This window comes from Trachypithecus francoisi, unplaced genomic scaffold (genome assembly GCF_009764315.1).
Source record: "Trachypithecus francoisi isolate TF-2019V2 unplaced genomic scaffold, Tfra_2.0 Lachesis_group11, whole genome shotgun sequence".
Taxonomy (NCBI): Eukaryota; Metazoa; Chordata; class Mammalia; order Primates; family Cercopithecidae; genus Trachypithecus; species Trachypithecus francoisi.
In genome coordinates this window covers 26425145-26452349 of record NW_022681456.1, presented here as the reverse complement: position 1 = coordinate 26452349, position 27205 = coordinate 26425145, and the positions used below count along the sequence as shown (strand labels likewise).

At 38.4% G+C, this 27205-nt stretch overlaps 1 protein-coding gene across 7 annotated transcripts in view; it reads left to right on the top strand.

Annotated features, from left to right (window-relative positions):
• The window catches only part of RIC8B (RIC8 guanine nucleotide exchange factor B), a 119536-nt gene that overhangs the window by 56499 nt on the left and 35832 nt on the right, over positions 1-27205 (top strand). For all 7 annotated transcript variants that reach the window (XR_004439621.1, XR_004439617.1, XR_004439618.1 and 4 more), the window contains exons 5-7: positions 15769-15997; positions 17026-17121; positions 24910-25054. Coding sequence is in view for 3 of the 7 variants with exons in the window: in XM_033220783.1 (XP_033076674.1) it covers positions 15769-15997; positions 17026-17121; positions 24910-25054 (470 nt within the window). In the remaining 4 variants the exon portion in view is untranslated. The remainder of the gene's footprint in view (positions 1-15768; positions 15998-17025; positions 17122-24909; positions 25055-27205) is intronic.

Genomic DNA, 27205 nt, shown 5'->3' with positions numbered 1-27205 from the left:
TAGCCAGGATGGTCTCGATCTCCTGACCTCGTGATCTGCCCGCCTCGGCCTCCCAAAGTGCTGGGATTACAGGCGGCGTGAGCCAGCGCACCCGGCGTAAATTGATTTTTTTTTTTAAGAAGTCAGATATCACAAGTTAAAGAATCATACAAGGATGTGAAAGAAAAGCACTTTGACCAAAATTGCTGTACTAGTCACAAATACATTGCCAAAGATTTCTCCGAATAATGAATTTAATATCTTGATGCAGCACACCCAGTATTTGTTGAAAGAGAGCAAAACTATATAATAGAGGTTTTTAAAATAAATATATATTTTTTTAAGTCAGACTTATTTTCCTTAGTGATGCTTGCTTTTTTCTTTAAATTTTCTTTTATCTTAACAGTTACTTTGATATCAGCTTCACTGCAAGTAAGGAGTATCCCTAGAGCCACAGACAGGATCTATGGGTATTTCTCAAAGACTTTCCTGGGAGATTGAGGTTGCTGCTGACTTAACAGTTTATCTGGAATGGCCTTGCATGTTCCTTTAATCAGAATTAGAGTTATTAGTATCATTTTGAGCAGTAATGACTGTAGGCTAATCCATTTAAATACAATGAAAATGGCACTAACCTCAAAGTGCTATTTTAGGAATCCCTTGAAAACAGTTTTTCTGTGTGTGTGTGTTTTAAGCATAAAAATTTTTCTAAAGGATTTCAAAGTAACATCTAAAATTCCATTTTTAAAAGTTATTTTCTAAGTTTGTTTTTACTGTTTTTTGGACACTTTGATTTGCTTTAAAGAAAAGTTTAATAAAATAGGTAACCCTGGGTAGTATAGTGTATGGTTCTGCATTATCATCAAACCCAAAGAGTTGTGATGATGATTAAATGAGAGGTTCATAAAGCGCCTCTTCCCTGGCAACGAGAAAACAATCAGTAAATAGCACTTGCTGCTGCTGCTGCCACCACTGCCACTGTGCCACTGATGTGCTACTTCTATTAGTATTATGATAAACATACTGGCTTTTAGAATATTTACTGTTTTAAATATTTCTTTAATAGTTGTTTGTTGATTTTGATATGCTGTTTAGGAACTATGCCTATGTTTATCCTGTGATCATGTAAAGAAATCTTTCTTTTAATCCAAATGTTTCTGAAGCCAGATAAGTCCTATGATATACGCATGTTAGGAGCCTATAAAGGTGCTTTCGGAGAAAAGTAAGTTTAAAAAAAAAACAGCCTGGCAGCTTTTTCTGTCTTTGTAAGACAGTGCCATTTTTTCAGAGAAGTCAAGAGGTCGTGGACATAGAGATGAAATGAGTTAGGGCACAAAGATAGCAGACCTTGACCTTGATTTCCACTAATCAACATTTTAGATGGTTTTTTAAATCTATTCTCTTTCATTTCCTTTTTGTCTATACTTAATGGTAACAGGTAGGTTGTTGGTATGATCCACCTTTTTTGCTCCATTGAAGGACATCCTAATTCTGTTCATCTCTGTGTGCCTGAAAGTATTTTCGGCACTCCAGTCCATAATCAACAAGCTTATGCAGAAATACTCAGCCCAAAAAAGTTGGCATATCGTTGTGGTTTTATTTTATTTTGGAGAGAAGGGAAGAAATCAGGATGGCCTATATGCTGATGAGAAGAGGGAAAGATCAGATCTGATTTAATTTATTTTAGGCTCTCAATCTCGTTTTCTTTTACTCACTGAGTACGTTGGTATTTCTAAAGCTTTTTGTTACTGTTTCTTTGTTTAGACGAATTCATTTTGTCTCACATATTGAAGGGGACAGTATAGGCCATACAATACCTAATAACAGCTTATTACAATGCTAAATATAATGTCTTAAACATAGCAGTCTTTTTTTCTTTCAGTTTTTTTTTATAGTGGTAAAATACAGTTATAAAATTTGCCATCTTTTAAGTGTACAATTTGGTGGTTCTATTTAATGTCCAACCATCACCACCATCCATCTCCATAACTCTTTTCATTTATTCATTGAGATGGCTCCATCTTCTCCACTGCACACAGAGGTGTTTTTCAAAAGCAAATGTCTGCTTTAAATCTTGTTTTGGCTCCTCTTTGTCTTAAGGATTAAGAGAAAACTTTTTGGCAGCAGGATTGGTGGGGGATCATTGTGCAAGTATTTATGATATGTAGTCTCATGTGGAAAATCTGTTTCTCTTGGTTAGTTCCCCCTTTCATCCTGTATATATGATTCTACCAAACCTTTGAATATATATATATATATATATATATATGTGAGAGCTTATTTCTGAGCTCTCTGTTCTATTTCATTTGTCTATATGGCTTCAGGCCAGTAATACACTGTTTTGGTTACTGTAGCTTTATAGTAAGTTTTGAAATGAGTAAGTGTGAGTGAGTTCTCCAGCTTTGTTCTTTTTCAAGATTATTTTGGCTATTCAGAGTCCCTTGAGATTCCATATGAATTTTAAGGTGGGTTTTTCAATTTCTCAAAAGAATGTCATGGGGATTTTCATAAGGATTGCATTGAGCCTATAGAATTCTTTGGGTTGTATTAATATTTTAACAATACTCAGTCTTCTAATTACACAAGGCAGACTTTTAATACATGTTTGAAAATTGAGTGATTTCATTTCTGTTTATTAATTAAGCACTACTATGTGTTAGGCACTATGTTGAGTAACAAAGATGAATACAGCACAGTCTCTGTTCTCCATGACTCGCTAATCGATAGATAAGACAGATTTGTAAGTAAATAAGTAGAGTTGTTTTGATGAGTGCTGTATTAGACATGAATAAGTTTATATACTTATACAGAAAAGGAGAATTTACTTTGGAGAGATCGAGAAGGGGTTTGGGTTGGTTTTGTTGTTAGCATAAAGCTCTTAACTCTTTAAGCTGACTCTCTGTAAATGACAGTCATCTAGGTGAACAGATGTTTTCTGAACTATAGCTGAGCACTGTTCTTAGAGACTTCACAATGTATACCTGGAGGAACATGGAAACTAAATTCCCTTACTGTCCAGTTTAGATTAAGACCCCCCTCCCCCGCACACACATATCTTGTCACTGTCTTATCATCTGCTTTATTTTTTTTATAAGGAGAAAAGACATAAATGTTATGAAAAGCTAAATAACAATTCAAGACAAGAATAGAGAGATATCACAGATATTTTTTGAGTAGTCTCTCAGTAAATTATTCAAATAATAATTGCTAATAGAATTCAAAGGGCAACGTCAGTATGGTCTGTCATGATAAGAAAGTCTTCCTTGCTCAAATGATACCTGTCCTGGCCTTTTCCAGACCTCTAGTCCTCTGATGATTCCTTTTTCTCCTATCTGTAAGTCCTCTTGTAGATTTCCTTTATTCCATCTCTATTCTAAAACATTTGTTCATCATTTCAGCCTACTCCACTCCATTACCGTGTCCTGCCAGTCTTAAAGCACTCAACCCTAGATCTGTCAGCCCACCTTCTTTCTCCATAGGCTGCTGAGCCCTAAGGGAAAGTTTTACCTAACCTGACAGATGGCTCCATCTTCTCCACTGCACACAGAGGTATTTTTCAAAAAGCAGATTTCTACTTTAAGTCTTTTCATGGCTTTTCTCTGTCTTAAGGATTAAGAGGAAAAAAATTTTTATCACTGTACATGTGTTTATGATATGCAGTCTCATGTAGAAAATCTGTTTCCCCTGGTCAGTTCCTGCTTTCATTCTATGTGTATGATTCTGCCAAACCTTTGCAACTCTCTAAAGGCCTTCTGCACCCCCTTATCCTCAGAAGATAACATGTTTTTACTTAGTTTTTATTTATGGATATTTGGGGTGGCCTGGCAACATGGGGTAGGGGTTGTGAGATTATGAGAGAGCTTAAAGCCTTCAAATACATCTTAGCATGGCCATTGAAGCCTGACATCTGGATTAAATCTCAGCCCTTTCCACAAGACTTCAGGGCAGAATATCATGCTAAAGTGTCAGAGTCTCTGCCTAATAAATTGGGCAGAATGCTGTTATCATGGCAATATGCCAGTAACTTCTGAATGAGGGAAACCATCTCTGGTTGTGTTGTATTGGATGAATCCGTGGAATTGGATCTGAGGCATTGGCCTTCACCTTGGCAACTCTCTGCCCCAACAGCATCCGTGTTTCTGTTATCAAGCAACACATTTGCACAGCAAGGAGCCACTTCCCTTGCCTCCAGGAGCCTACCATTCCACAATCTGCATGACTGTATTGAAGCTACTCTGCCCTTCTTTCTCTTCCTTAGACACAGATTCCTTATTAGGGCCTTTACACTTTCTCTGTCTACTGCCTGGAATCCTTTTCCCAGATCTTTAAGAGGCTGAGTCCTTCTTGACACTGAGAACTTAGCTCAAATGTCACTTCCTCAGTTAGGCCTTCCGTGATTGCCTAGTTTAGATTACGACCCCCCCTCCCAGCCCCCTGCCACCACACACACACATATCTTGTCACTACCTTATCATCTGCTTATTTTTCATGATACTTATCACTAACTGAAATAATCTTCATCTTTTATTTTTCCACTTGTTTATTGTTTCTCTCCTTCATTAAATTGTATGTAATCCCAGCACTTTGGAAGGCCAAGGTGGGTGGATTGCCTGACGTCGTGAGTTCGAGGCCAGCCTGGCCAACATTGTGAAACTGCATGTCTACAAAAAATATAAAAATTAGATGGGTGTGGTGGCGGGCACCTGTAGTCCTAGTTACTCAGGAGGCTGAGACAGGAGAATCGCTTGAACCTAGGGGACTGAGATTGTAGTGAGCTGAGATGGGGCCACTGCACTCCAGCCTGGGAGACAGAGCAAGACTCCATCTGAGAAAAAAAAAAAAAAAAATTGTATGCTTAAAAAGAGTGAAGATTGTGTCTGTCTTGTCTGCCATTATATACCCAGCACCTAGAACAGGTATACTTAGTAAATGCTTAATAAATATTAACTGGATGAAGGGATGGATAGATAGATGATCTTGCTGACCTCTTAAGAGGCTAATTGGAAACTGTCAAGCAGGATCGTTCTTAAACCCTTAATTCCCCATCCCTAACTATAAATGTACTGTAAAATGTACCTGTTCTTTCCTGTTTTCTGCCAATCTCAGGAAATTAAGTGGCTCTCTCCCTGCCCAAGGTTAACGTGTCCACACCTTTTTCTTCTGCCTCTTGAGGCCTTATTTCAGCATTGAACTCCTCTTCTCGTTCTTCAGTCTCTTCTTTGGGCTTTATCCTTTCAACATGTGACATGCTGAGATCTATCCCTTTTGTGAGGAAAAAAAATCTCTGATCTTTATCACCTCAGAGATATGACCCTGTTTCTTCCCTTCCCTTCACAGCTAAGTTTTTTGACAGTGTTTTCTGTGCCATTAGCCTCTAAATAGTTTGATCATATTCCTAATCAGTAAAAATTTTTGAATACACCCTTGAATATATTTATTTACATATACCTTATATATATATGCTGCTAAGCTGACATATGAAATAGATAATGAAATTATATATAAACAATAAAAAGGGATAACATACAGACTAATATTTTAAAATAGATTTTTTTTTTTCAATTTCTTTTTTTCTTTTCTTTTTTTTTTTTTTTGAGACAGAGTCTCACTCTGTCTGTCGCCCAGGCTGGGTGCAGTGCCCGGATCTCAGCTCACTGCAAGCTGCGTCTCCTGGGTTTACGCTATTCTCCTGCCTCCGCCTCCCGAGTAGCCAGAACTACAGGCGCCTGCCACCTCGCCTGGCTAGTTTTTTTGTATTTTTTAGTAGAGACGGGGTTTCACCATGTTAGCCAGGATGGTCTCGATCTCCTGACCTCGTGATCCGCCCGTCTCGGCCTCCCAAAGTGCTGGGATTACAGGCTTGAGCCACCGCGCCCGGCTAAAATAGATTTTTAAAATTAACCTGCCACAGACTTTTAAAATTATCAGCTGGGCATGGCGGCTCACGCCTGTAATCCCAGAACTTTGGGAGGCTGAGGTGGGCAGATCAATTGAGGCCAATTGGAAGTTCGAGACCAGCCTGACCAACACGGAGAAACGTCGTCTCTATTAAAAATACAAAATTAGCTGGACGTGATGATGCATGCCTGTAGTCCCAGCTACTTGGGAGGCTGAGGCAGGAGAATTGCTTGAACCTGGGAGGCAGAGGTTGCAGTGAGCTGAGATCGCACCACTGCACTCCAGCCTGGGCGACAGGGTGAGACTCTGTCTCAAAAAAAAAAAAAAAAAAAATTATCAAATAGCAGAGGTTTTTCTTTATGTTCTGCACCAATTACTGTTTAAGTACCTTGTTAATTGTGGTGGCTTTGAACTGTCATTAGCTGATAGCTCTGGGCACATTAGATACTTGATATGTTTGGATGTTTTGTCCCCACCAAATCTCATGTTGAAAGGTGACCTCCAATGTTGGAGGTGGACCTAGTGGGAGGTGTTTGAGTCATGGGGGTAGATCCTCATGAATGCTTGGTGCTGTCCTCCCTGTAACAAGTGAGTTCTCACTCTGTGATCACTCGAGATCTAGCTGTTAAAAGAACCTAGCACCTTCTCCCCCTCTTTCTTGCTCCCGCTCTTGCTGTATGATACACTGGCTTTCCCTTCGTCTTCCACCATAATTGTAAGCTTCCTGAGGCCCTCACCAGAAGCCAATAAGATACACGTGTCACGCTTGTACAGCCTGCAAAACTGTAAGCCAAATAAGCCTTTCTTTATATAAATTACCCAGTCTCAGCTATTCCTTTATGGGACTAATACAGTACTTAAGGCAAGACTCCTTAGTATTGTAGTAGTTGTAAATTCATGTTACAGATAATTTCCAGTTTTTGTAAAACTAGCTTCTTGTCAGATCTGTTTGGATTGTCCTTGTTTTGACTCATGATATGGCATACAAAAGACTCTGCCATTTTCTTATCTTTTGCTTATGCTACTTATTATCTTCAATGTTGGTGTCTTTGTATTATAGGATTTATTTAAAATAGTTTATTCATTTTACAAGAATTGGTTTAGTTAAAACTGGATAAAATATATAAACCCAGTTAAGTGGGCATATGTAAATTGTAATATGACCAGTGAAGAAAGCGAATGAATGACCAGGAAGGAAGGACATCACTGCTACCCTTCTGTAACGTGGAATTTTAACTCTTCCCTCAAGATGCTTTGCATTTGTTTGTGACATGGGGAACATTTGATTTATGGTTCAGGTCTGGGTACCAGTGTCAATTCATTTATAAAATATTAGTAAAGCTTAATTTCTTTTCAACTTTCTAGATAAAACTAATAAAAATAGAACTATTGTGGCTGGGTGTGGTGGCTCATGCCTGTAATCCCAACACTTTGGGAGGCCGAGGCAGGCGTATCACGAGGTCAGGAGATCGAGACCATCCTGGCTAACACAGTGAAACCCCATCCCTACTGAAAATACAAAAAAATTAGCCGGGTGTGGTGGCAGGCGCCTGTAGTCCCAGCTACTTGGGAGGCTGAGGCAGGAGAATAGCATGAACCCGGGAGGCGGAGCTTGCATTGAGCTGAGATCCGGCCACTGCACTCCAGCCTGGGCGACAGAGCGAGACTCCATCTCAAAAAAAAAAAAAGGACTATTTTCTTCCCACACCCAGTGGATCATCTTATATACCTCCAGGGTTGCATCCACCTCACTTTGCAGACTACTGGTTTGTACTTATCGTTTCCATGGCTTTACCCGCTATTCATTCTTCAGCCCACTATAATCAGGCTTCTGCATCTACTCCTCTGCCAGCACAACTCTGGTTTAAGGTCATCAGTAAGTTACCTTATCATAACATACAAGACTTTTTATAATGTCCCCACACCATTTCATACATACATGAATAGACCTTTCTGGTCTTATTACCTACTAAGACCCCTCCTTTAGAGGCCTTTTCATTTGCTTTAAGTTTAGGAACCTGTTTTCAGTTCTCCACGAGTACCATAATCTCTCATTCCTCCAAATTTTTGCTATTCCCTCTTATAGTGGAATATGTCTGCTGTTCAGAAGCTCCTTAATTGTTGACATTTACTATGTGCCAGGAAGAATGCTTTGCATGCCTTTCTTCATTTAATACCAACATCAACCTGGTAAGTTTAAGCTCCTTTATTTTAGAGGTAGGACTAGGCTTAGAAGAGGTTATATAATTTGCCTAAGGCATACTAGAATTCAAACCCAGTGCTTTACAAATTATGTTATGCTGCCTTCCCTTAGGAAAAGGAGTTTATTTTCTTTTTTATACCTGGCACGTAGCACAAGGCATAGCAAATATTATATTTGTTGAATGAATAAAATGAGGTTTGAGCTAGTCTTAAAGAATGAAAATGTTCTAGGCAGGAGAAAACATGGACAAATACAGAAAAGAGAATATATCTACAGCACATTTAGAGAACAATGACCTGGTCACTATGGGTTAAAAGGTATTGCACTGAGAGTAGTAGGATTCAGGGGTCTTTCCATTCAAAGTTTTCTTGAAGCTTCCCCGCCTGCTGCTGCTGTAGTCCTCTCTTGTTCTTCGTAGAAAAACTCCTTTAAGTGGTGACTATCTGATTCCTCTACTATTCTGTTGAATCCAGTTCACCAAGGCTTTTAGCCTCACTACTCCACCAGAATGGCTATTGTTAAGGTCACTAGTGACTTCTGTGTTGCTAAATCCAGTGGACATTTTTCAGTCATCCTCTTACTTGATCTGTCAGCATCATTTGACACAGATCATCACTCCATTCTTAGATACCATGCTATCTTGGTTTTCCTCTTACCTCACTAATTATAAGTTCTTTGTCTACTCCTCAGCCTCTGAATGACAGAGTGCTCCAGGCTTAGCTTTCATAGTCTTTTAATCCACATTCACTCCTTTACTGATCTAATACAGTCTTCTCTAATACCATCTACATGCCAATGACTTGTCAGTTTATATCTCTCTTTAACCCTGATCTCCCTGCCTGAACTCCAGACTCACACAGCTAATTTCCTATTAACATCTCCACTTGGATGTCAACTAGACACCCCAAACTTAACATCCAAAATTAAACTCTCTATCATCCCCTAAAAAGCTACTTCTCTTGCAGTGTTTCCGAATTTCAGTTTATGGCACCTCCAGCTTTTCACTTGCTAAGGCTAGAACTTTGGATTCTCTCAAACTCCACAATAGCCTGTCAGGAAATCCTTTAATATGTATCGAATGAACCACTTCACTGTTAATACCTTGTTCAGTCACCTGAATTATTGCAGTAACATCCTAACTATTCTCCCTTACCTTTGATGTCCTACTGACTGTCCTCAGTGCGGTAGCCAGAGTGACCCTTTTAACCTAAAAGGATCTCATCATGCAAAACCCTGCAATGAATGATTTTCCATTTCCATCAGAGTAAGAATTAAAGTTATAATATCCTACAGGACCAATCTGGTCCTCTCCATGATATACTAGATGTCATATCCTACTCCTCTTATGTGTGGTGGGTCAGCCACACCAACTTCTTTGCTGTTCTTCAGACATGCCACTGCTCTTGCCCCAGAACCTTTGCTTTTACTCTTCTTCCTCTGATGCTCCTTCCTCAGTCACATTACTCACTCTCTAATCCCTTCAAGTCATTTAAATGACTCATCTCAGTGAAGTCTTCCCTAACCATCCTATTTAAAAGTATAACTCGACCGGGCGTGGTGGCACACACCTGTAATCCCAGCACTTTGCCAGGCCGAGGCAGGCGGATCACGAGGTCAGGAGTTCAAGACCAGCCTGACCAACATGGTGAAACCCCGTCTCTACTGAAAATACAAAAATTAGCCAGGCATGGTGGCACGCACCTGTAATCCCAGCTACTCAGGAGGCTGAGGCAGGAGAATCGCTTGAACCCAGAAGGTAGGGGTTGCAATGAGCCAAGATGGCGCCATTGTACTCCAGCCTGGGTGACAGAGCGAGACTCTGTCTCAAAAAAAAAAAAAAGGACAACCCATACATACTAGTTTACCCTCCTGGGTTCTTCCCCCAGAGCACTTACCACCTTCTAGCATATTATTTAATTAATTAAGCAAATTTTATTGACTTTTCTTTCCATGCCAGAAAATAAGTTCTGTGAGGACAGGAATGTTTTTCTTTATTTTCTTTATAATACCTGCCTGAAATAGTGCCTGGCACAAGTAAATAATAAATAATTACTGGATTGAGTTAGATTAAATAAAATTATTTATTTACATCTGAAAATCTTTTGGGGTTTTTTTTTTTTTTTTTGACAGAGAGTCTCACTCTGTTGCCCAGGCTGGAGTACAGTGGCACAGTCTTGGCTCTCTGCATCCTCTGCCTCCTGGGTTCAACCAGTTCTCCTGCTTCAGCCTCCCAAGTAGCTGGGATTACAGGCACACGCCACCACGCCCGGCTAATTTTTGTATTTTTAATAGAGATGGGGTTTTACCATGTTGGCCAGGCTGATCTCGAACTCCTGACCTCAGGTGATCCACCCGCCTCAGCCTCCCAAAGTGCTGAGATAACAGGCGTGAGCCAAGACACCTGGTCGGGGATCATTCTTTTCTTTGCCTGAATCATTTCAGATGGTTTTATTATGGTTTGGTTGATATATAAAAAGCTGTACATAGTTAATGTATACAACTTGATGAGTTTGGAATTCTAAGTAAACACCTGAGAGGTATTACCATAATCAAGGCCATAAACTTTGTCATCAAAACAGTTTTTGTACTGGCATAAAACAGACATATAGACCAATAGAACAAAAGAAAGAGTCCAGAAATAAACCCACACATAGATAGTTATCTTCAAAAAGGGTGCCAAGAGTACACAATGGGAAAAAACAATAGTCTCCTCAATAAATGGTTTTGAGAAGACTGGATTTCAATTAAAGAATGAAATTGAATCCTTATGTCACATCATATACAAAAATCAACTCAAAATAGATTAAAGACTTAAATGTAAAACCTAAAACAATAAAACTCTTAGAAGAACACTTAAATTAGCCAGGCATGGTGGCACACACCTGTAGTCCGAGCTACTCAGGAGGCTCAGGTGGGAGGATCACTTGAACTTGGGAGGTTGAGGCTGTAATGAGCTGTGATCACACTACTGCATTCTAACCTGAGCAACAGAACAGTACCCTGTCAAAAAAAAAAAAAAGGAGGAGCAGGAGTGGGAAACCTAAGAGAAAAAGCTTATGGACACTGGTCTTGGCAGTGACTTGTTGGATATGACACCAAAAGCACAGGCAACAAAAGCAAATGTAGACAAGTGGAATTACATCAAACTGGAAAACTTCTGCACAGCAAAGGAGACAGTCATCAAAATGAAAAGGCAGCTTATGAAATGAGAGAAAGTATTTTCAATCCATATACCTTAAGAGGTTAATATCTAAAACCTATAAAGAACTCTTTTTTGTTGTTGTTGTTGAGACGGAGTTTCGCTCTGTCTGTCGCCCAGGCTGGAGTGCAGTGGCCCGATCTCAGCTCACTGCAAGCTCCGCCTCCCGGGTTCCCGCCATTCTCCTGCCTCAGCCTCCGGAGTAGCTGGGACTACAGGCGCCCGCCACCTCGCCCGGCTAGTTGTTTTTTTTTTTTTTTGCATTTTTTTGTAGAGACGGGGTTTCACTGTGTTAGCCAGGATGGTCTCGATCTCCTGACCTCGTGATTCGCCCGTCTCGGCCTCCCAAAGTGCTGGGATTACGGCTTGAGCCACCGCGCCCGGCCCTAAGAACTCTTAATAGCAAGAAAAAAAAAAAATCTGATTTTTAAAATGGGCAAAAATGTGAATAGACATTTAACCAACGAAGACATACAGACAGACAACAGGTACATGAAAAGGTACTTAACATCACTAATCATTAAGGAAATGCAAATCAAAACCTCAATATCATCTCATACCTTGTTAGAAGGATTATTACCAAAAAAAAAAAAACCTCAAAAACAAAAGATAACCGATGGTAAGGATGTCAAGAAAAGGAAATCTTTTTTTTTTTTTTTTTTTTTTTTTTTTTGAGGCGGAGTCTCGCTCTGTCGCCCGGACTGGAGTGCAGTGGCCGGATCTCAGCTCACTGCAAGCTCCGCCTCCCGGTTCACACCATTCTCCTGCCTCAGCCTCCCGAGTAGCTGGGACTACAGGCGCCCGCCACCTCGCCCGGCTAGATTTTGTATTTTTAGTAGAGACGGGGTTTCACCGTGTTAGCCAGGATGGTCTCGATCTCCTGACCTCGTGATCCGCCCGTCTGGGCCTCCCAAAGTGCTGGGATTACAGGCTTGAGCCACCGCGCCCGGCCAAGAAAAGGAAATCTTTTAACACTGTTGGTGGGAATGTAAATTAGTGTAGCCATTATGAAAAACAGTATGGAGGTTTCTCAAAAGATGAAAAATAGAATTATTTGATTCAGTAATCCCATTTCTGGGAGTATATCCAAAGGAAATAAAATCACTATTTCAAAGAGATATCTGCATTCTCATCACATGTTCATTACAGCACTGTTCACAATAGCCAAGATAGCGAAACAACCTAAATGTCTATCAGTCAGATGAATGGATAAAGTGTGTATATGTATATATACACACACAGCACAATCAGTGGAGTATTATTCAGCCTTTAAAAAAAGAAGGAAATCCCATCACTTGCAATAACATGAGTGTTTCTGGAGGACATTATGATAAGTGAAATAAACCAGGCACAGCACAAACACTCCATGATCCCACTTTTATAAGGAGTTTAAAATAGTGAAGCTTGTAGAACTAGATAGTAGAATAGTGGTAATCTGGGGCTGGGGAGAGGAGCAAATGGGGAGGTGCAGTCAAAAGATGCAAAGTTTTAGTTATGCAAGATAAGGTCTGGAGATCTCCTGTGTAACAGAGCCTATAGTTAGCAATACTGTATTGTGTACTTAGAATGTTGCTAAGGGAATAGGTCTTACGTTAAGTGCTCTTACCACAAAAGAAAAAAATTACTTTTCAAAGATTTTGAGGGGTTTCGGTGCAGTGGCTCATGCCTGTAATTCCAGCACTTTGGGAAGCCAAGGCAGGAAGATCGCTTGAGCCCAGGAGTTTGAGACCAGCTTGGGGAGCATAGTAGGACCTTGTCTCTACTAAAAATTAAAAAAATAGCGAGGGGCATGGTGGCATGTGCCTGTGGTCCCAGCTACTCAGGAGGCTGAGGCGGGAGGATTATTTGAGCCCAGGAAGTCAAGGCTGCAGTGAGCCGTGATCACGCCACTGCGATCTGGCCTGGGCAAGAGACTCTATCTCAAAAACAATTTTTCTTTTAATGAATAAAGAGGGCAAAAGGAAAATCTTTTGGAGATTTTCAGATTCATTTACGTAGACTTTTCAGTCTTGAAAAAAGATATGTAAGTCCTAAATATAAAGAAGATACATTTGACCAGGAAGATTTATTAACAGCTATGGATCTACATGTGCCATATCATGTTCTTCAGTGTCATTTCATGTTTTTGTCCAGCAATTCACAGAGGACTAGATTTTAGGTTGCCTTTCCTCTCCTACAGCTGACAAGGCTTTAATCAGGGCATTAAGGAGTTCTAAATAGGTCTTGCTTTTGAATCTGCATATCAGGAGGGGGCTGGGAGCTTGAGCGGGAGGATGTCATGTCTCAGTGATTAATGATCTCTAGGAAGCTGAAAAGGGGAGTGTAATATACACAGTATTTCTACCCCCTGGAGTAGGAATGCAAACACTATTGTGCAGATCTGTGCATAGTCCCTGACTTCCTGGTAGCTGGAGAATTTCATACACTCTTGTACCACAAATAAAACTGTCAGAAAAGTGACAGAGCTCAAAAAGCTGGCCTTCCTTACTTAAAAAGAATAGCTCAAACACAGTGAGCCAGAAAATTAATTTTGTAGTTGTTTGGAAACCGAGTTGTTAAATAAAAAGTAAGAAAATGGGAACTTTTCTTGAAAAGCCTAAAACCTCCAAATATTTGTTGAATCAGACTCTACATTTGGTTTCTTAAATTTACTGAATTCCTGGGAACTGCTTACTTTAAACGAATTTAAAGGGGAAACATTCCTTTGTAATGAAATGTCCCATCTTAAACTTTTCAATCTGGTCTCTGGTAGGTTCAGAAAATCATACGGTCTGTGGACTCAAGAGCCTATTGCCTGATGTTTAGGGAAAAAATCGTAACATTTCAGAATGGCTTGTATACTGTTTTTGAAAATAATTCTAAGGTAGAGTTATTTCCCCCCTTTTATTCTCAATGAATCTATGGTATTATTTAGTAACAATTTCCAAATGCTTAAGATAGAAGCGAAACATCTGAACTATAGGTAAGATAAACTACAGATATTTGCAAAAAAGTTTTAAGAGAAAGTTTTTGGGGAAAGCATTGTATTTCAGCCACCTTTGATTATTTACAAATAACCAAATATAGAGAATTTGTGCATAACACCAATTGCAGCAGCAGTATTTGGTTTTAGTGAGGACAACCAAGTAACTTGTATTTTACTAGGAACCATTTATTTATAGGACTTGTTAAATTATTTTTTGCTCTTCATTCATTTTTTTGATGCTTTATACATTACCACCTTCTGTTCTGCATTGTCTAACTTTTAAACTGATTTCTTACCAGTTTTTATTTTTCCATAATATAAAAAGAAAGGAAATATTCATTCTTGGGGAAGTGGAGCACAATTCAGGGTAAAGGAAAGAAAAATTTTTGTATTTCTATTTCTTTGTTTTTCTGTTTGTTTTGCTTTATTTTTTAGGGTGTCACTATAAAGTAAAAGGAGCTACTGGTCTAAATTAAGATAGTATCAGATAGATTAAGCTCTAAATTTGGTTTCCAAGTGGTTAGACTTTTAAATTGCATTTGCAGGAGTTTATTTTTAGTCAGGATGTCGTTATTTTTAGATCTGCTTCTCTGTCACTAGGAAATGAAATGCCTGTCTTTCCATTGTTGATCAGGAAGTTCTGAGGCATAGGCATATAAGAGCCAGTTAACCCAGAACACCACCACTCCTTTTAGATGAAAGAATATGAAATAATTCATGGAAGAAAATATGTTTGTTGAGAACATATCTAATTTTGAAATTGTTAGTGTCATTTTAATCTTTTGTACATTGAACAACAGAACAAGGTTTTTAGGGAATGCCAAAAATACAAGGTTTGGGTTCCCCCTACTGGCGTGCATCCCAGGCTCGTGTATTCATTAATACACAGCTGAAAGGCCTAGGGGCTAGAGATTATAAATAGCTATATTAACTTCATTTAGAGACTTGATGATGAGAAAGAGAGAAAAAATTCCATTTCCCCTTTTCTGCATATGTCTTACAAAAAATGGGATGATTTTAAAATTGTACTTTCTACATTTAGAAAGAATAAAACTTAATTCTACAATATTTAGTTTTAATGTTTCTACTGATAAGCTGCTTATTTGCAGTGCTTCTCAAATGCTTTATGTTGTAATCTAAGGAATAATAAAACACCAGTGGATCCACAAAAGGATTTAAAACCCCAGGGAAGAAATGCAAAGCTAGCATTGTTGCCATAATAAAATTAAAGAGCTGGCATTAAAGCTCACTAATTCCTATTTTAGCATTTCAGAAAGGGACATGACATCATGTGATTGTGTCTGTCTATTTAACATTTGTTTTTTCTAATTTGTACAACATATATTTGAAACAGTTTTTTATTTCCTATCTCATAGTAAGTGCCAAGTAATATTAATGGCTCATTTTGGAAAAGAAATATTTTAATTGACTCTTAAAAGTCACTTTTGAACTTCTTATTATGTTTGCATTTTAAAGGACTATTCAGTCAAGTTAAAATATTGTATTTTTTTAATTGCTTTTCAGCAATGCAGTCAACCTTTTAAGCAATGTTCCGGTCTCTTGTTTGGATGTTCTCATTTGTCCATTAACCCATGAAGAAACAGCCCAAGAGGCAACGACTCTAGATGAACTGCCCAGTAATAAAACAGCTGAGAAAGAAACAGTTTTGAAAAACAATACCATGGTATACAATGGTATGAATATGGAGGCCATTCATGTTTTACTCAATTTTATGGAGAAGAGAATAGACAAGGTAAGGCTGATAAAATGGAAGCCCTGGGAAGATGCTTCCAAAAAATGTAAATGTGCCATACATACAGACACACATCACAGAGCATGATTTTTAAATCTAAGCTTTTTTGAAACTGGTATGTTGCATAATTGTTTTTACTTTGGAAAGCAGTTTATTACAATACATGATAAATTGCTGAAGCCATGTTAATTTATTTGTTTAATGCTGAAAATTATGTTCATGCAGCACCAAAATTATGACTAGTGCTTGAAAACAAAGGAAAAATTTATTACTCTTCCATGTTGTTACTTTGTGAGTCCTAGAAATAAAAAATATTCCCCCAAAAACTTGCTAAATATTCTTCATAATACCTAAAAATCTAGATGGCGTAAAAGACATCTTCCAAAAAAAAAAAAAAAGAAGACCGTGCCAATTTTCCATTTGTTGTGAGCTGCTTACATTCTCTGGTCTATTACTCACTTTGTCAGGTATCTATATTAAAAGGCAGCAAGGTAGCATAGGCCAGTCACCAAAATTTTGCTTCATTCCAGCCCATTGGCTGAGCCCATGGGAATCCTAGAAAATGTAGGAACATCCAGGAAGGACCAAAAAAGGCAATAGTAAACATGAAGATGATAAAATGGAAATGTTGTTAGGAAAAGAATTATTAAAATAGCTTGTAAGCTTCAGTAACATAAGTTGTCCCCACCTCGCGGATCACGAGGTCAGGAGATCCAGACCATCCTGGCTAACACGGTGAAACTCCATCTCTACTAAAAGTACAAAAAATTAGCCGGGCGAGGTGGCGGGCGCCTGTAGTCCCAGCTACTCGGGAGGCTGAGGCAGGAAAATGGCGTGAACTCGGGAGGCGGAGCTTGCAGTGAGCCGAGATCAAGCCGCTGCACTCCAGCCGGGGCACAGAGCGAGACTCCATCTCAAAAAAAAAAGGCCCCACCTCAAGAACAAATTAATATCCTCAGTTACATGAAGGAAAGTAATACTGTTAGAAACAAAACTAATGTATTTCAAAAACATGGTTTTTTTTATAGGGAAGCAGCTATAGAGAGGGTCTAACTCCAGTTCTCAGCTTATTAACCGAATGTTCCCGAGCCCATCGAAACATCCGAAAATTTCTCAAAGATCAGGTAACTGCTTAATGCATATTACATTGCAAAGTTAGTCTTTTTATGTGCATTTTAAACATAGAATTAATTGAATTCTCTCAATGATTTTGTTTCAGATAATCAGAAACTCAAGTTAGTTTTAATCTTTGAAATCTTCTTAATCAAGAAGTGTGTATTTTTTTGAGTCATTCATTCAACAAATGCTACTGAGATGTGCTGTGTGCTGTGTTTTGGGCATTGAACAACAGATGAAGTCTTTCCCCTTGGGGAGTTTATTTCATAGAGGGGGGACAAAAAGTAAACAAATATAAAATATAATGGCAGGTGGTGATAAGCGTTCTGAAGAAAGATAAAGGATTTTAAGAGAAAGGAGACACTTTAAGGGAACAAGGGAGGACCTCTCTGAAATGACATTTGAACAGAAAGGTGGAAAAGTAAGAGTATCTCTGAGAATGTTTGGAAAGGAATGTCCCTGAGAGAACAAGTTCACAACCCCCGAGACAAGAGGATGCTTTGGTATACTTAAGGAAAAGCAAGAAGGCCAGTGTGCCTAGGCCACAATATGCAAGGGGAGAGAGTGGTAGATGAAGAGAAGTAACAAGAGCCAGATACAGCAGGCGGTGTAGGATTTTTCATTCTCTTCTAAGTGAGATGAGAAGATATTGGAGTGTTTTAAGAGGGGCAGTGATGTGACCTTATTTATGCTTAAAGATATCCTGGCGCCGGGCGCGGTGGCTCACGCCTGTAATCCCAGCACTTTGGGAGGCCGAGGCGGGCGGATCACAAGGTCAGGAGATCGAGACCATGGTGAAACCCGGTCTCTACTAAAACTACAAAAAATTAGCCAGGCGCTGTGTCGGGCACCTGTAGTCCCAGCTAGTCGGGAGGCTGAGGCAGGAGAATGGCGTGAACCCGGGAGGCGGAGCTTGCAGTGAGCCGAGATCGCGCCACTGCACTCCAGCCTGGGGGACAGAGCAAGACTCTGTCTCAAAAAAAAAAAAAAAAAATCCTGGCTACTATTTGTAGGATTGACATAGTGGAGCACAAATGGATGCAAGGAGACAAGTCCAAAAGATAACTGATGTTGCAAGTTTGGAGTAGGATGGTAGTGGTTAGAGTTCATACTTGGGGATATGTTTTAATATTTTAATATGTCTTAACAGTAGCTCACAGAACTTGCTGATAGATTGGAATATGGTTGAAAAAGAAAAAATAAGGGTGATTTTTAAACTTTCAGATTATATCTTAGACTACAAGTGTAAGACTTTGATTGTAACAATACCTGAAACTAGCCTCCTGAAATCCCAATTTCAAGCACCTTCTCTTAGTTAGTACCCTCAATCCAACATTCATTCATCCTCTGAGGATTGTCAGTCTGTCGTTTTTTTCCACTGTTCTTCACTCACTTGTGTCTTCTCTCCTTACCCAGGCTAGATTCCACTTGAGGTTGATTACTATAATCCCTCCTTTCCATACATCTCTAACGAGCACCTTGTGCGCTCCCTCAGTCATACTCACCTGGCAAAACCTAACAAACTGGCTAACTCCAACTTTCTGCCTACTCTGGGTCTCCACCAAGCACTTGAACGTGATAAGAGAAAATGACACAACCATTTTGACTACTCTACTTTAAATTTAAGACCACCAGCCCCAACCAGTTCCTTAGCAAACTCCAAGATGACTATTTCACAGCTCCTTTTTCTTCACACCTCCAATGCTTGCTACCCTCTCCTCACTCTCATTTCTTGACTTTGTTTCCTATTTCACCAAGAAATTAAAAATAAACTTTATCTTTCCATCATTGCATCTGCTGTCTGCATCTGTACTGCCATATCCCTTGTATTCCAATCTGTCACAATGGATGAATCATTCCTACTTCTGTCTGTGGCCAGCATTTGTCCTGGATCTCTTTCCTTCTCATGAACTTTGCACCTGCATTTATTTCCCCTCTCTCTTCTTATATTAATCATTTTTTAAAATGTATTGGATCATTTAAGTCAGCACCCAAACACATCTTTCATCTTAAAAACAAAAACACCTTCCCCTATCCCACTTCTCAAGCTGCCTTTCTATTTCTGTGCTCCTCTTTATGCAGTGTTCCTCAGAAGGTTTTCCGTACTCACTCTCTCTATTCTTTTTACTCATTTTTGACTCCTAAACCCTCTGTAATTAGGCTACATGCCTTCCGCCCCACTGCGAAGGTGTTTATCAGAGTCACCAACTCAACATTGCCAAATCTAATATTCTCAAATCTTTTTTAAATTATCCAATAGAATTTGATGTAAGTATTGCCTCCTCCTTGAAATACGTTCTTCACTTGGTTTCTGGGACACAATAGAGAACCTGTTTGTGATCATCCTCCTTTTCCTGATCCTAAATGTTTGAGTGCCCCAAGGCAATACTATCTTGTCTCTATCTCTGCTGCCTTGGTGATCTCATTCAAGAGTCATCCATATATGCTGATGACTCTCAAATTTGTATCTCCAGCCCTGACCTGTCACCTAAGCTCTAGACTTAAACAATGAACTGCCACTCATCTCCTCCCCTTGGATGCGTAGTAGGTATCTCAAGTTTAACATACCTCAAACTAATATCTTGATTTTCATTACTCCAACCTATTTCTTCTCCTTCTTTCCACGTTTCAACACATGGTACCACCATTCACCCAATTGTTCATTTGTCACTACATAGAATCTCCCCTAATAAATGAACCAGGTTCATGTTTTCCCTCTGTATTTATGGTCAAGATTTAGTACGCACCTTACTCTATCTAGAACACACCAATAGGTAGTGCTGATAAGGAAAGATTAGAAAATAGAGACCATCTTTGAGGAATTTACAGTCTGTTGAAAGAAGAGAGATACCCAAAAAGCATGAATAATGATTTAAGCAAGATTAATTAAGGTCATTTCCACATTTGATTATTTTAAGACATTCTCCCTTGACTAGGAGGAGTTGGTGAAGCACAGTAAATGAAAATACTTTTTTTCTGTATTTTTGCTTTTTTCCGTAGGGGATCCAGGTACACCTAAACTGTTTATATTTTGCTATCTCTAAAGAAAATAGCAAAAAAAGAAAAAAACTATTCATTAAATAGCTTCTTAATGTGAAGGCCTTGGGCCACATATTGTGTCCTTATAAAAGATTATGTGACCCACTGTCTGTCTTCAAGAAACATGACAGTAGAGGTAAGGAGATGAAACATGACAGGTGAAATAACTAAAGATACAAGGCATAATACAGAAATCAACTTTCCTGCTGAAGAGGATGCACTGTAGACTGTTACGATCAAGATAGGCAGAATTTAAAGTACAGATGATTAACTCTGATAATAATGTAAGTGGAACCTTGGTTTCTTATTATTCCCTGTAGTAAATACCTGGTTAAATCCAACTCATGCATACCCAAAGGAAATTGGTCTATATTCTGTATTTGGGAGGTAGAAAAGAAAACAAGTGGTAGAAATTACTGACCTAGGTTGTATTATTCTGGAGAGGCTTATAGAAGCAGTGAGTATTTGGGGGATTTGAAAAAGAAACTGGACAAGATTTGTCAAAGAAAAAATTTGTTGGAGGTAAGTATTCTAGGGGGAAATACATATGCAGTTTGGGAGTAGTATTTAACAATAACAACAAAATTTTGTTAAAAATTTGTTTTAAGAAACCAGAAACGTAGCTAACAAAATTTTTACATGATAATCTTTGTTCATAGATTCTGTACTTTAGGTACTATAGGCATATACTACATGAAATCATTTGTTACATGTTTCATTCTTCTAGAAATGGGAGATATACTAAGTATGGTTCAATAATGGTTCACAGTAGTAAGGATTTGTTGTGCAATTACTTTCTGCCTAGTATTTTGTTCTACCCAGCCAGAGACTGAAATATGGATTCCGTAAACACTTTGGATAGGTTACTCAATTTTCTGAGATTTAGTTTCCATTTTTGTTTATAGCTGTCTCCCCTGCCTCTGATATCTCCTGATACATGGTAGGTACTTGATATAGAAAGAGAGAGAGGGAAGAAAGTCATTTGAGTGCATCAAGTAAAATTATATATACATAAAGGGTCTGGGATATAATAGGTGCACAGTAAGTTCCTATTTGACTTTGTGTCTGCCCTCATTTCTTAGCACAGGGCCTAGCTTATATAATAGAAGGCACTTAATAAAAGCTACTTGAATTAATTCATTTTTCCTTCAACCAGCAAATATTCATTAAACACCTGTAATATGCTAGACACTGGGAAGAGAGCAGTAAACAAAACAAAGAAATCTCTGTCCCAGTGGAACTTGGTCTTGTGGAAGGAGGCAGACAAGTAAACAGATAATGATATGCTATGTCTGGTGGTGATAAGTGCTATGAGGAAGGTTATGGCAGAGTAAGGAGGTGGAGGTGTTACAAAAAGAGAGTGCTAAAGGTTAGCGATATAGAGTGGTCAGGGAATGTCTCCTATAAGTGACATTTCGGCAAACACCTGAGGGAAGTAAGGAGAGAGCCATGCAAGTTTCTAGAAAAAGAGTTTCTGGGCAGAAAGAGAAGCAAATGCAAAAGACCTGAGGCAGGAAGGTACTTGGCATGTTTAAGAAGGTCCATGGAAGTCTGTGTGTCTGTAACAGCATAGGCAGGGAGAATAGTAGAAATGAAGTCGAAGAAGTAGCAGGAAGCCAGATTATGTGGAATCCTGTAAGGAAGTTGTAAGGACCTTGCCTTTTACTGTGAGATGAGAAGCCATGGGAACTAGAGAACTTTGAGGAGTGATATGATCTGACTTTCAAAGGATCATCCTAGCTGCTATGTAGAAAATGAATTAGAGAGTGACCAGCATGGAAGCAGAGACCACTTACGAGGCTTTGATATTAGTCCAGAGAGAAATGTTGGTACCTTGGACTTGGTAATGCTGGAGGAGGTGGGGAGAAGTGGTTGGATTGTGGGTTATTTCAGAGGTGGAGCTGATATAATATGCTGATGGATATTAAAGAGAGGAATCAAGAATATTTCCAAGGTTTTTGTACTAAGCACTTGGGAGAATGGACTTACCATTTAATGAGATGGAAAACTGCATGAGGAACAGGTTTGGTGGGAACTTCAAGAGTCCTGTTTAGAACCTGCTAAGTTTTAGAGGTCTATAAAAGCCTGGAGGTCAGAAACAGAGTAGAATAGTGGTTACCAGAGGCTGTGGAGAAGATGGGGAGTTATTATTCAATAGATATAAAATTTCAATAATGTAAAATTATTAAGATCAAGAGATCTGCTGTACAACATTGTACCTATAGAATGATGGTTACCAGAGGCTGGGAAGGATAGTGTGGGTGTGGGGGGAGAAGGAGGAGTGGGGATGGCTAATGGGTACAAAAATGTAGTTCAATAGAATGAATAAGATGTAGTGTTTGATAGCACAACAGGGTGACATCAACAATAATTTGTTGTATAGTTTAAAAACAACTAAAAGTATAATTGAATTGTTTGTAACACAAAGCGTAAATGGTAGATACCCCATTTACCCTGATGTTATTATTATGCATGGTATGCCTGTATCAAAATATCTCATATACCCCATAAATATATAACCTACTATGTACCCACAACAATTTAAAAATTTTTTTCTTTTTAAATAGTTTATGATGATGATGATGATGATGATTATTGTAGAGACAGGGTCTCGCTGTTTCCCAGGCTGGTCTCGAGCTCCTGGTTTCAAGCGATCCTCCTGCCTTGGTCTCCCAAAGTGCTGGGATTACAGTTGTGAGCTACCATGCCCGGCCAAAAATTAAAAATTAAAAAAAAAAAACAACAACAAAAAATTGTGTGGTACACATAAAAATTTAAGAAGGTTAGAAAAAAGAAACAAGGAATCAGTCATGGGTCCCACCAACGCTTAATTGAATCAGAATGTGCATTCTAACTAGATCCCCAGGTGTTTGGAATGCACATTCTAGTCTAAAATCACTAGCCTGAAAAGCACTAGTTAACAGGATGACTTCAGGATACTTTAATTTGCTCTGTAATCAGTCTGTAAGTGTAAGTAAGGGGGAGGCAGTGTATTTAATATTGTGTTAGATTGAATATCCTCTATATAGATCTATCATAGATATAATTATCTTAGAAAATGAAAGTGAGTCAATTTTAATATAATTTCTGCCCTTATTTAAATCTATTAGTTTCCATAGCTCTTTGTAAAATCCTATAATTTTGATGATTAAAAAAAAAAAATTGGAGGTCGGGGAGAAATCAACAATGGAGATATAATTTAGGGCAGGGGTCCCCAACCCCCCAACCCCAGGGCCTGGTCCATGGCCTTTTAGGAACTGGGCTGCACAGCAGGAGGTGAGCAGCAGGTGAGCATTACTGCTTCAGCTCCGCCTACTGTCATATCAGCTGGGGCATTAGATTCTCATAGGAGCACAAACACTATTGCGAACTGCGCATACAAGGGATCTAGGTTGTGTGCTCCTTATGAGAATCTAATGTCTGATCATCTGAGGTGGAACAGTTTCATGTTGAAACCACCCACCAAGCCCCAGTCTGTGGAAAAATTGTCTTCCATGAAACCGGCCAAGTCTTTGGTGCCAAAAGGTTAGGGACTGCTGATTTAGGGAGTCATCAGGGTGCAGAGACTATAAAAAGCCATAAAACTGGATGAGATCACAAATTGAATGAGTAAAAATAATGAATTTGTCTACAAACTCAACCCTTGAATATTCCAACATTAACAAAACAGGAATAGAAAAGAGAATTGGCAAAAGAGGCTGAGACAAAGCAACCAAAGAGATAGGAGGAGAACCAGGAGAAAGGTGTGTGGGTGGATGAATGGGTAAGTGAGTGAGCAAAGTAACAGACAAACTAAGCAAGTTTCATAAGCCCTCTGGGGATCAGTCTATTTGCCATTACTTTTAATAGCAAAAACCACAATTGTTTTTGCACCAACCTAATACAAAACAGGGATAAGAGTGATGTTACTACCTCCTTTGTGGGGTTACTGTGAAGATTATAAATAATGTATATATTGCGGGGTTACTGTGAAGATTATAAATAATGTGTATATACCATCTATGATAGCAACTAATGCATAGAAAGTACTCAAAAATTAATAGCCATTTTTATTATAAAATTAAACAACTAGAAAACATAAGTACAGTTTTTTTAATTAAATAAAGGTTGAGTGCCCTTATCTAGAAGTCCAGAATGCTCCAAAATCTGCAACTTTTTGAGCACCAACATGATGCTCAAAAGAAATGGTTATTTTGGAGCATTTCTGATTTCAGATTCTAGGATTAAGGATGCTTAATCCATATGTATCTATAACACAGATATTTCAAAATCCCCCCAAAATAGAAGTCTGAAGCGCTTCTGGTCCCAGGCATTCTGGATAAGATATACTCAACCTATACTGAAAATGTTGGAGGACTCAAGAGAAGGTAAAAATCAGTATGACTCAGGGTATTAGGGAAGTCTTTATGGAAGAAAGAGAAACTTGACCTAAACTTCAAAATGGATTTTCGTAGAGGCAAGTTGAGGCATTCCAGGTGCTGAGATGAACAAAAACTCGGAAATGCACTTGAGGATAGTGTGATGGTACAGTGAAGAGATGTTTCTGATCAAATGAAACCTCATCACAGGCATGAAATCACTTGAGGTCTGTTTTTTGTTGTTTAGTTTTACTTGGAAGCTAACCTTTTTTTTTTTTTTTTTTTTGCTCCTACAATACAAACCCCAGTAGATATTACAAGACTGGCCAGTTGCATTGTACCATCTTCACTCACTCTAGTAGCCTCGATTGATGATGGGTTTTGCATTTGTGCCATCAGGTTTTACCACCGTTGAGGGATGTGACAAATCGACCTGAAGTTGGCTCAACTGTGAGAAATAAGCTGGTGCGCCTCATGACACATGTTGACCTTGGAGTCAAGCAAATTGCTGCTGAATTCCTTTTTGTCCTTTGCAAAGAGAGAGGTAGGTTAAACTCTCTTTGCCTCTGCCTTTTATCCTTCAGAGGGAATTTGAGAAATTTAATTGATAGTGTTAGTACTGGTCATTTCATTCCATTCTTTCCAAAGCTTACTGTCTGTTCTATTAGGCTAAGGAGTTAATAAAAATTAATAGCCAAAAACATTTTTTATACGCTTCCGAATTCATTGAGACATGCAAAGACAGATACATTACCAAACACACTCACGTTTAAAGTTTGCCTTCTGTATCCTTAACCCAGCCTTCATCTTAATGGGGCAGGACTTAGAGCCATTATGAAAAGTTGCTTCAGTAAGTCAGGGGTTACTATTTTAATAAGCAGGCACAGGTCTGGGTTAGTTCCTCTTTTCAATTCCTCTTGGAATTAAAGCTATAGGAGTTTTGGTTTCTTTACTAAGTTTTCCAATTAGTAGTTACTGAATGTGAGCTATATAATATACTGAATAGAAGTTTTTAAAATGCATAATACCCTTGAGACAAAGTTAAGATAGTGGTAGAGAGAAATTTTAAAATAACTGTACTGCAATGTAATAAATACTACTCTATCAGTGTATATAAAGTGATTGTCTACTGAGATAGATCCAACAATTAAAGATATTTTCTAAAATTATATGGATTACTCTGCAAAAGGCAAGTTTTCCAAACAAGGAACTTTGATTATTCAGTTATTCTTATTTTTTCTTCTTCTGCTTTGTAAGTCTGCTAGTATAAAATCCCATCTAGGCAGATCTGTATTCTACTGGGGTACTTTAAAAAAGTAAGATAGATAATTTGGAGATGGAAAAGTTCACTCCTCTTAAAATCTTAAGTCAATTGTTATTCTTAAACTTCATTTCTGATGTATTTATCCAACCACTTAAGTTCACATTAAGATGGTATATTAGTAACCTAATTTGATCATTATCATAATGGTGATTATGAATTGAGAGGTATCATGTGCCTGACATTCTATGTATAATCTCATTTAATTCTCATAATGACCCTCTAAGGTAAATATTATATTTCGATTTCATAAATGAAGCAACCTGCCACCTGAGAGCCTTTCAATAACATGTGACACAGTTGCTGAGGGCAGGAGCCCAAATTTGGGTCCTGTCTTTTCTTTCTGCCATATTTCCTCTCATAATAATTATATTAGCTATTATTATAGACTGTTTAGCATCTGTTCTTTTAGACAATTTACTTCTTCTTTAATGATTTTGAGAAAAGATTGATTTAGCATCTTGGAATTAAGTGGTTAGCATAGTGCCTTGCACATAGTTATCTGTAAATATTGACTGAATTGAATTGATTTGAGATCAGAAATGATCTGTTTTTTAAAGTATAATTATACATGTATATGCATAAATCCAAAATCACACATATGTGTATCTGTTCATTTTAAAAGGTTTGTCAAAATAGTATGCCAAAATATTATTTATTGTTACCTCTGAGTAATAAGAGTACTGGTGATTTTTTTAGTTGTCTGTATGATTTTTCTATAATGAACATGTATTTTTTGTATACCTTTAAAAAGTTTTAAAATGGGGAAAAATAAAGTTTATTTCTCCTGTAATTACATACCTAAGTGTATATCTAAATATATAAATCTAAATAAATAATTATATATCTAAATAATTTCTAAATGTAATCACATTACCGATGAGTGAGTGCCATAGGAAATATGGTAATTGCATTTATAAGTGAATTTTGTTAACTTTTTAAATTTGAAATGGTTGGTTTTGTTCCCCCTAGGATCCAGTGTTTAGTTTCATAGTCCTAACTTTGAGCCCAAAGCTAACCTCCATTAGCAGATAATATATTTTTAATTTGACCTCAACAATTCTGCATTATAATCTTTTTTTTTTTTTTCTTTCCCCGAGACAGAGTCTTGCTCTGTCACCCAGACTGGAGTGCAGTGGTGCAATCTCAGCTCACTACAACCTCCGCCTCCCAGGTTCAAGCGATTCTCCTGCCTCAGCCTCCTGAGTAGCTGGGACTACAGGCACGTGCCACCATGCCTGGCTAATTTTTGGATTTTTAGTAGAGACGGGGTTTCACTATATTGGCCAGGATGGTCTCGAACTCCTGTCCTTGTGATCTGCCTATCTTGCTTGGCCTTCCAAAGTGCTGGGATTACAGATGTGAGCCACTGCA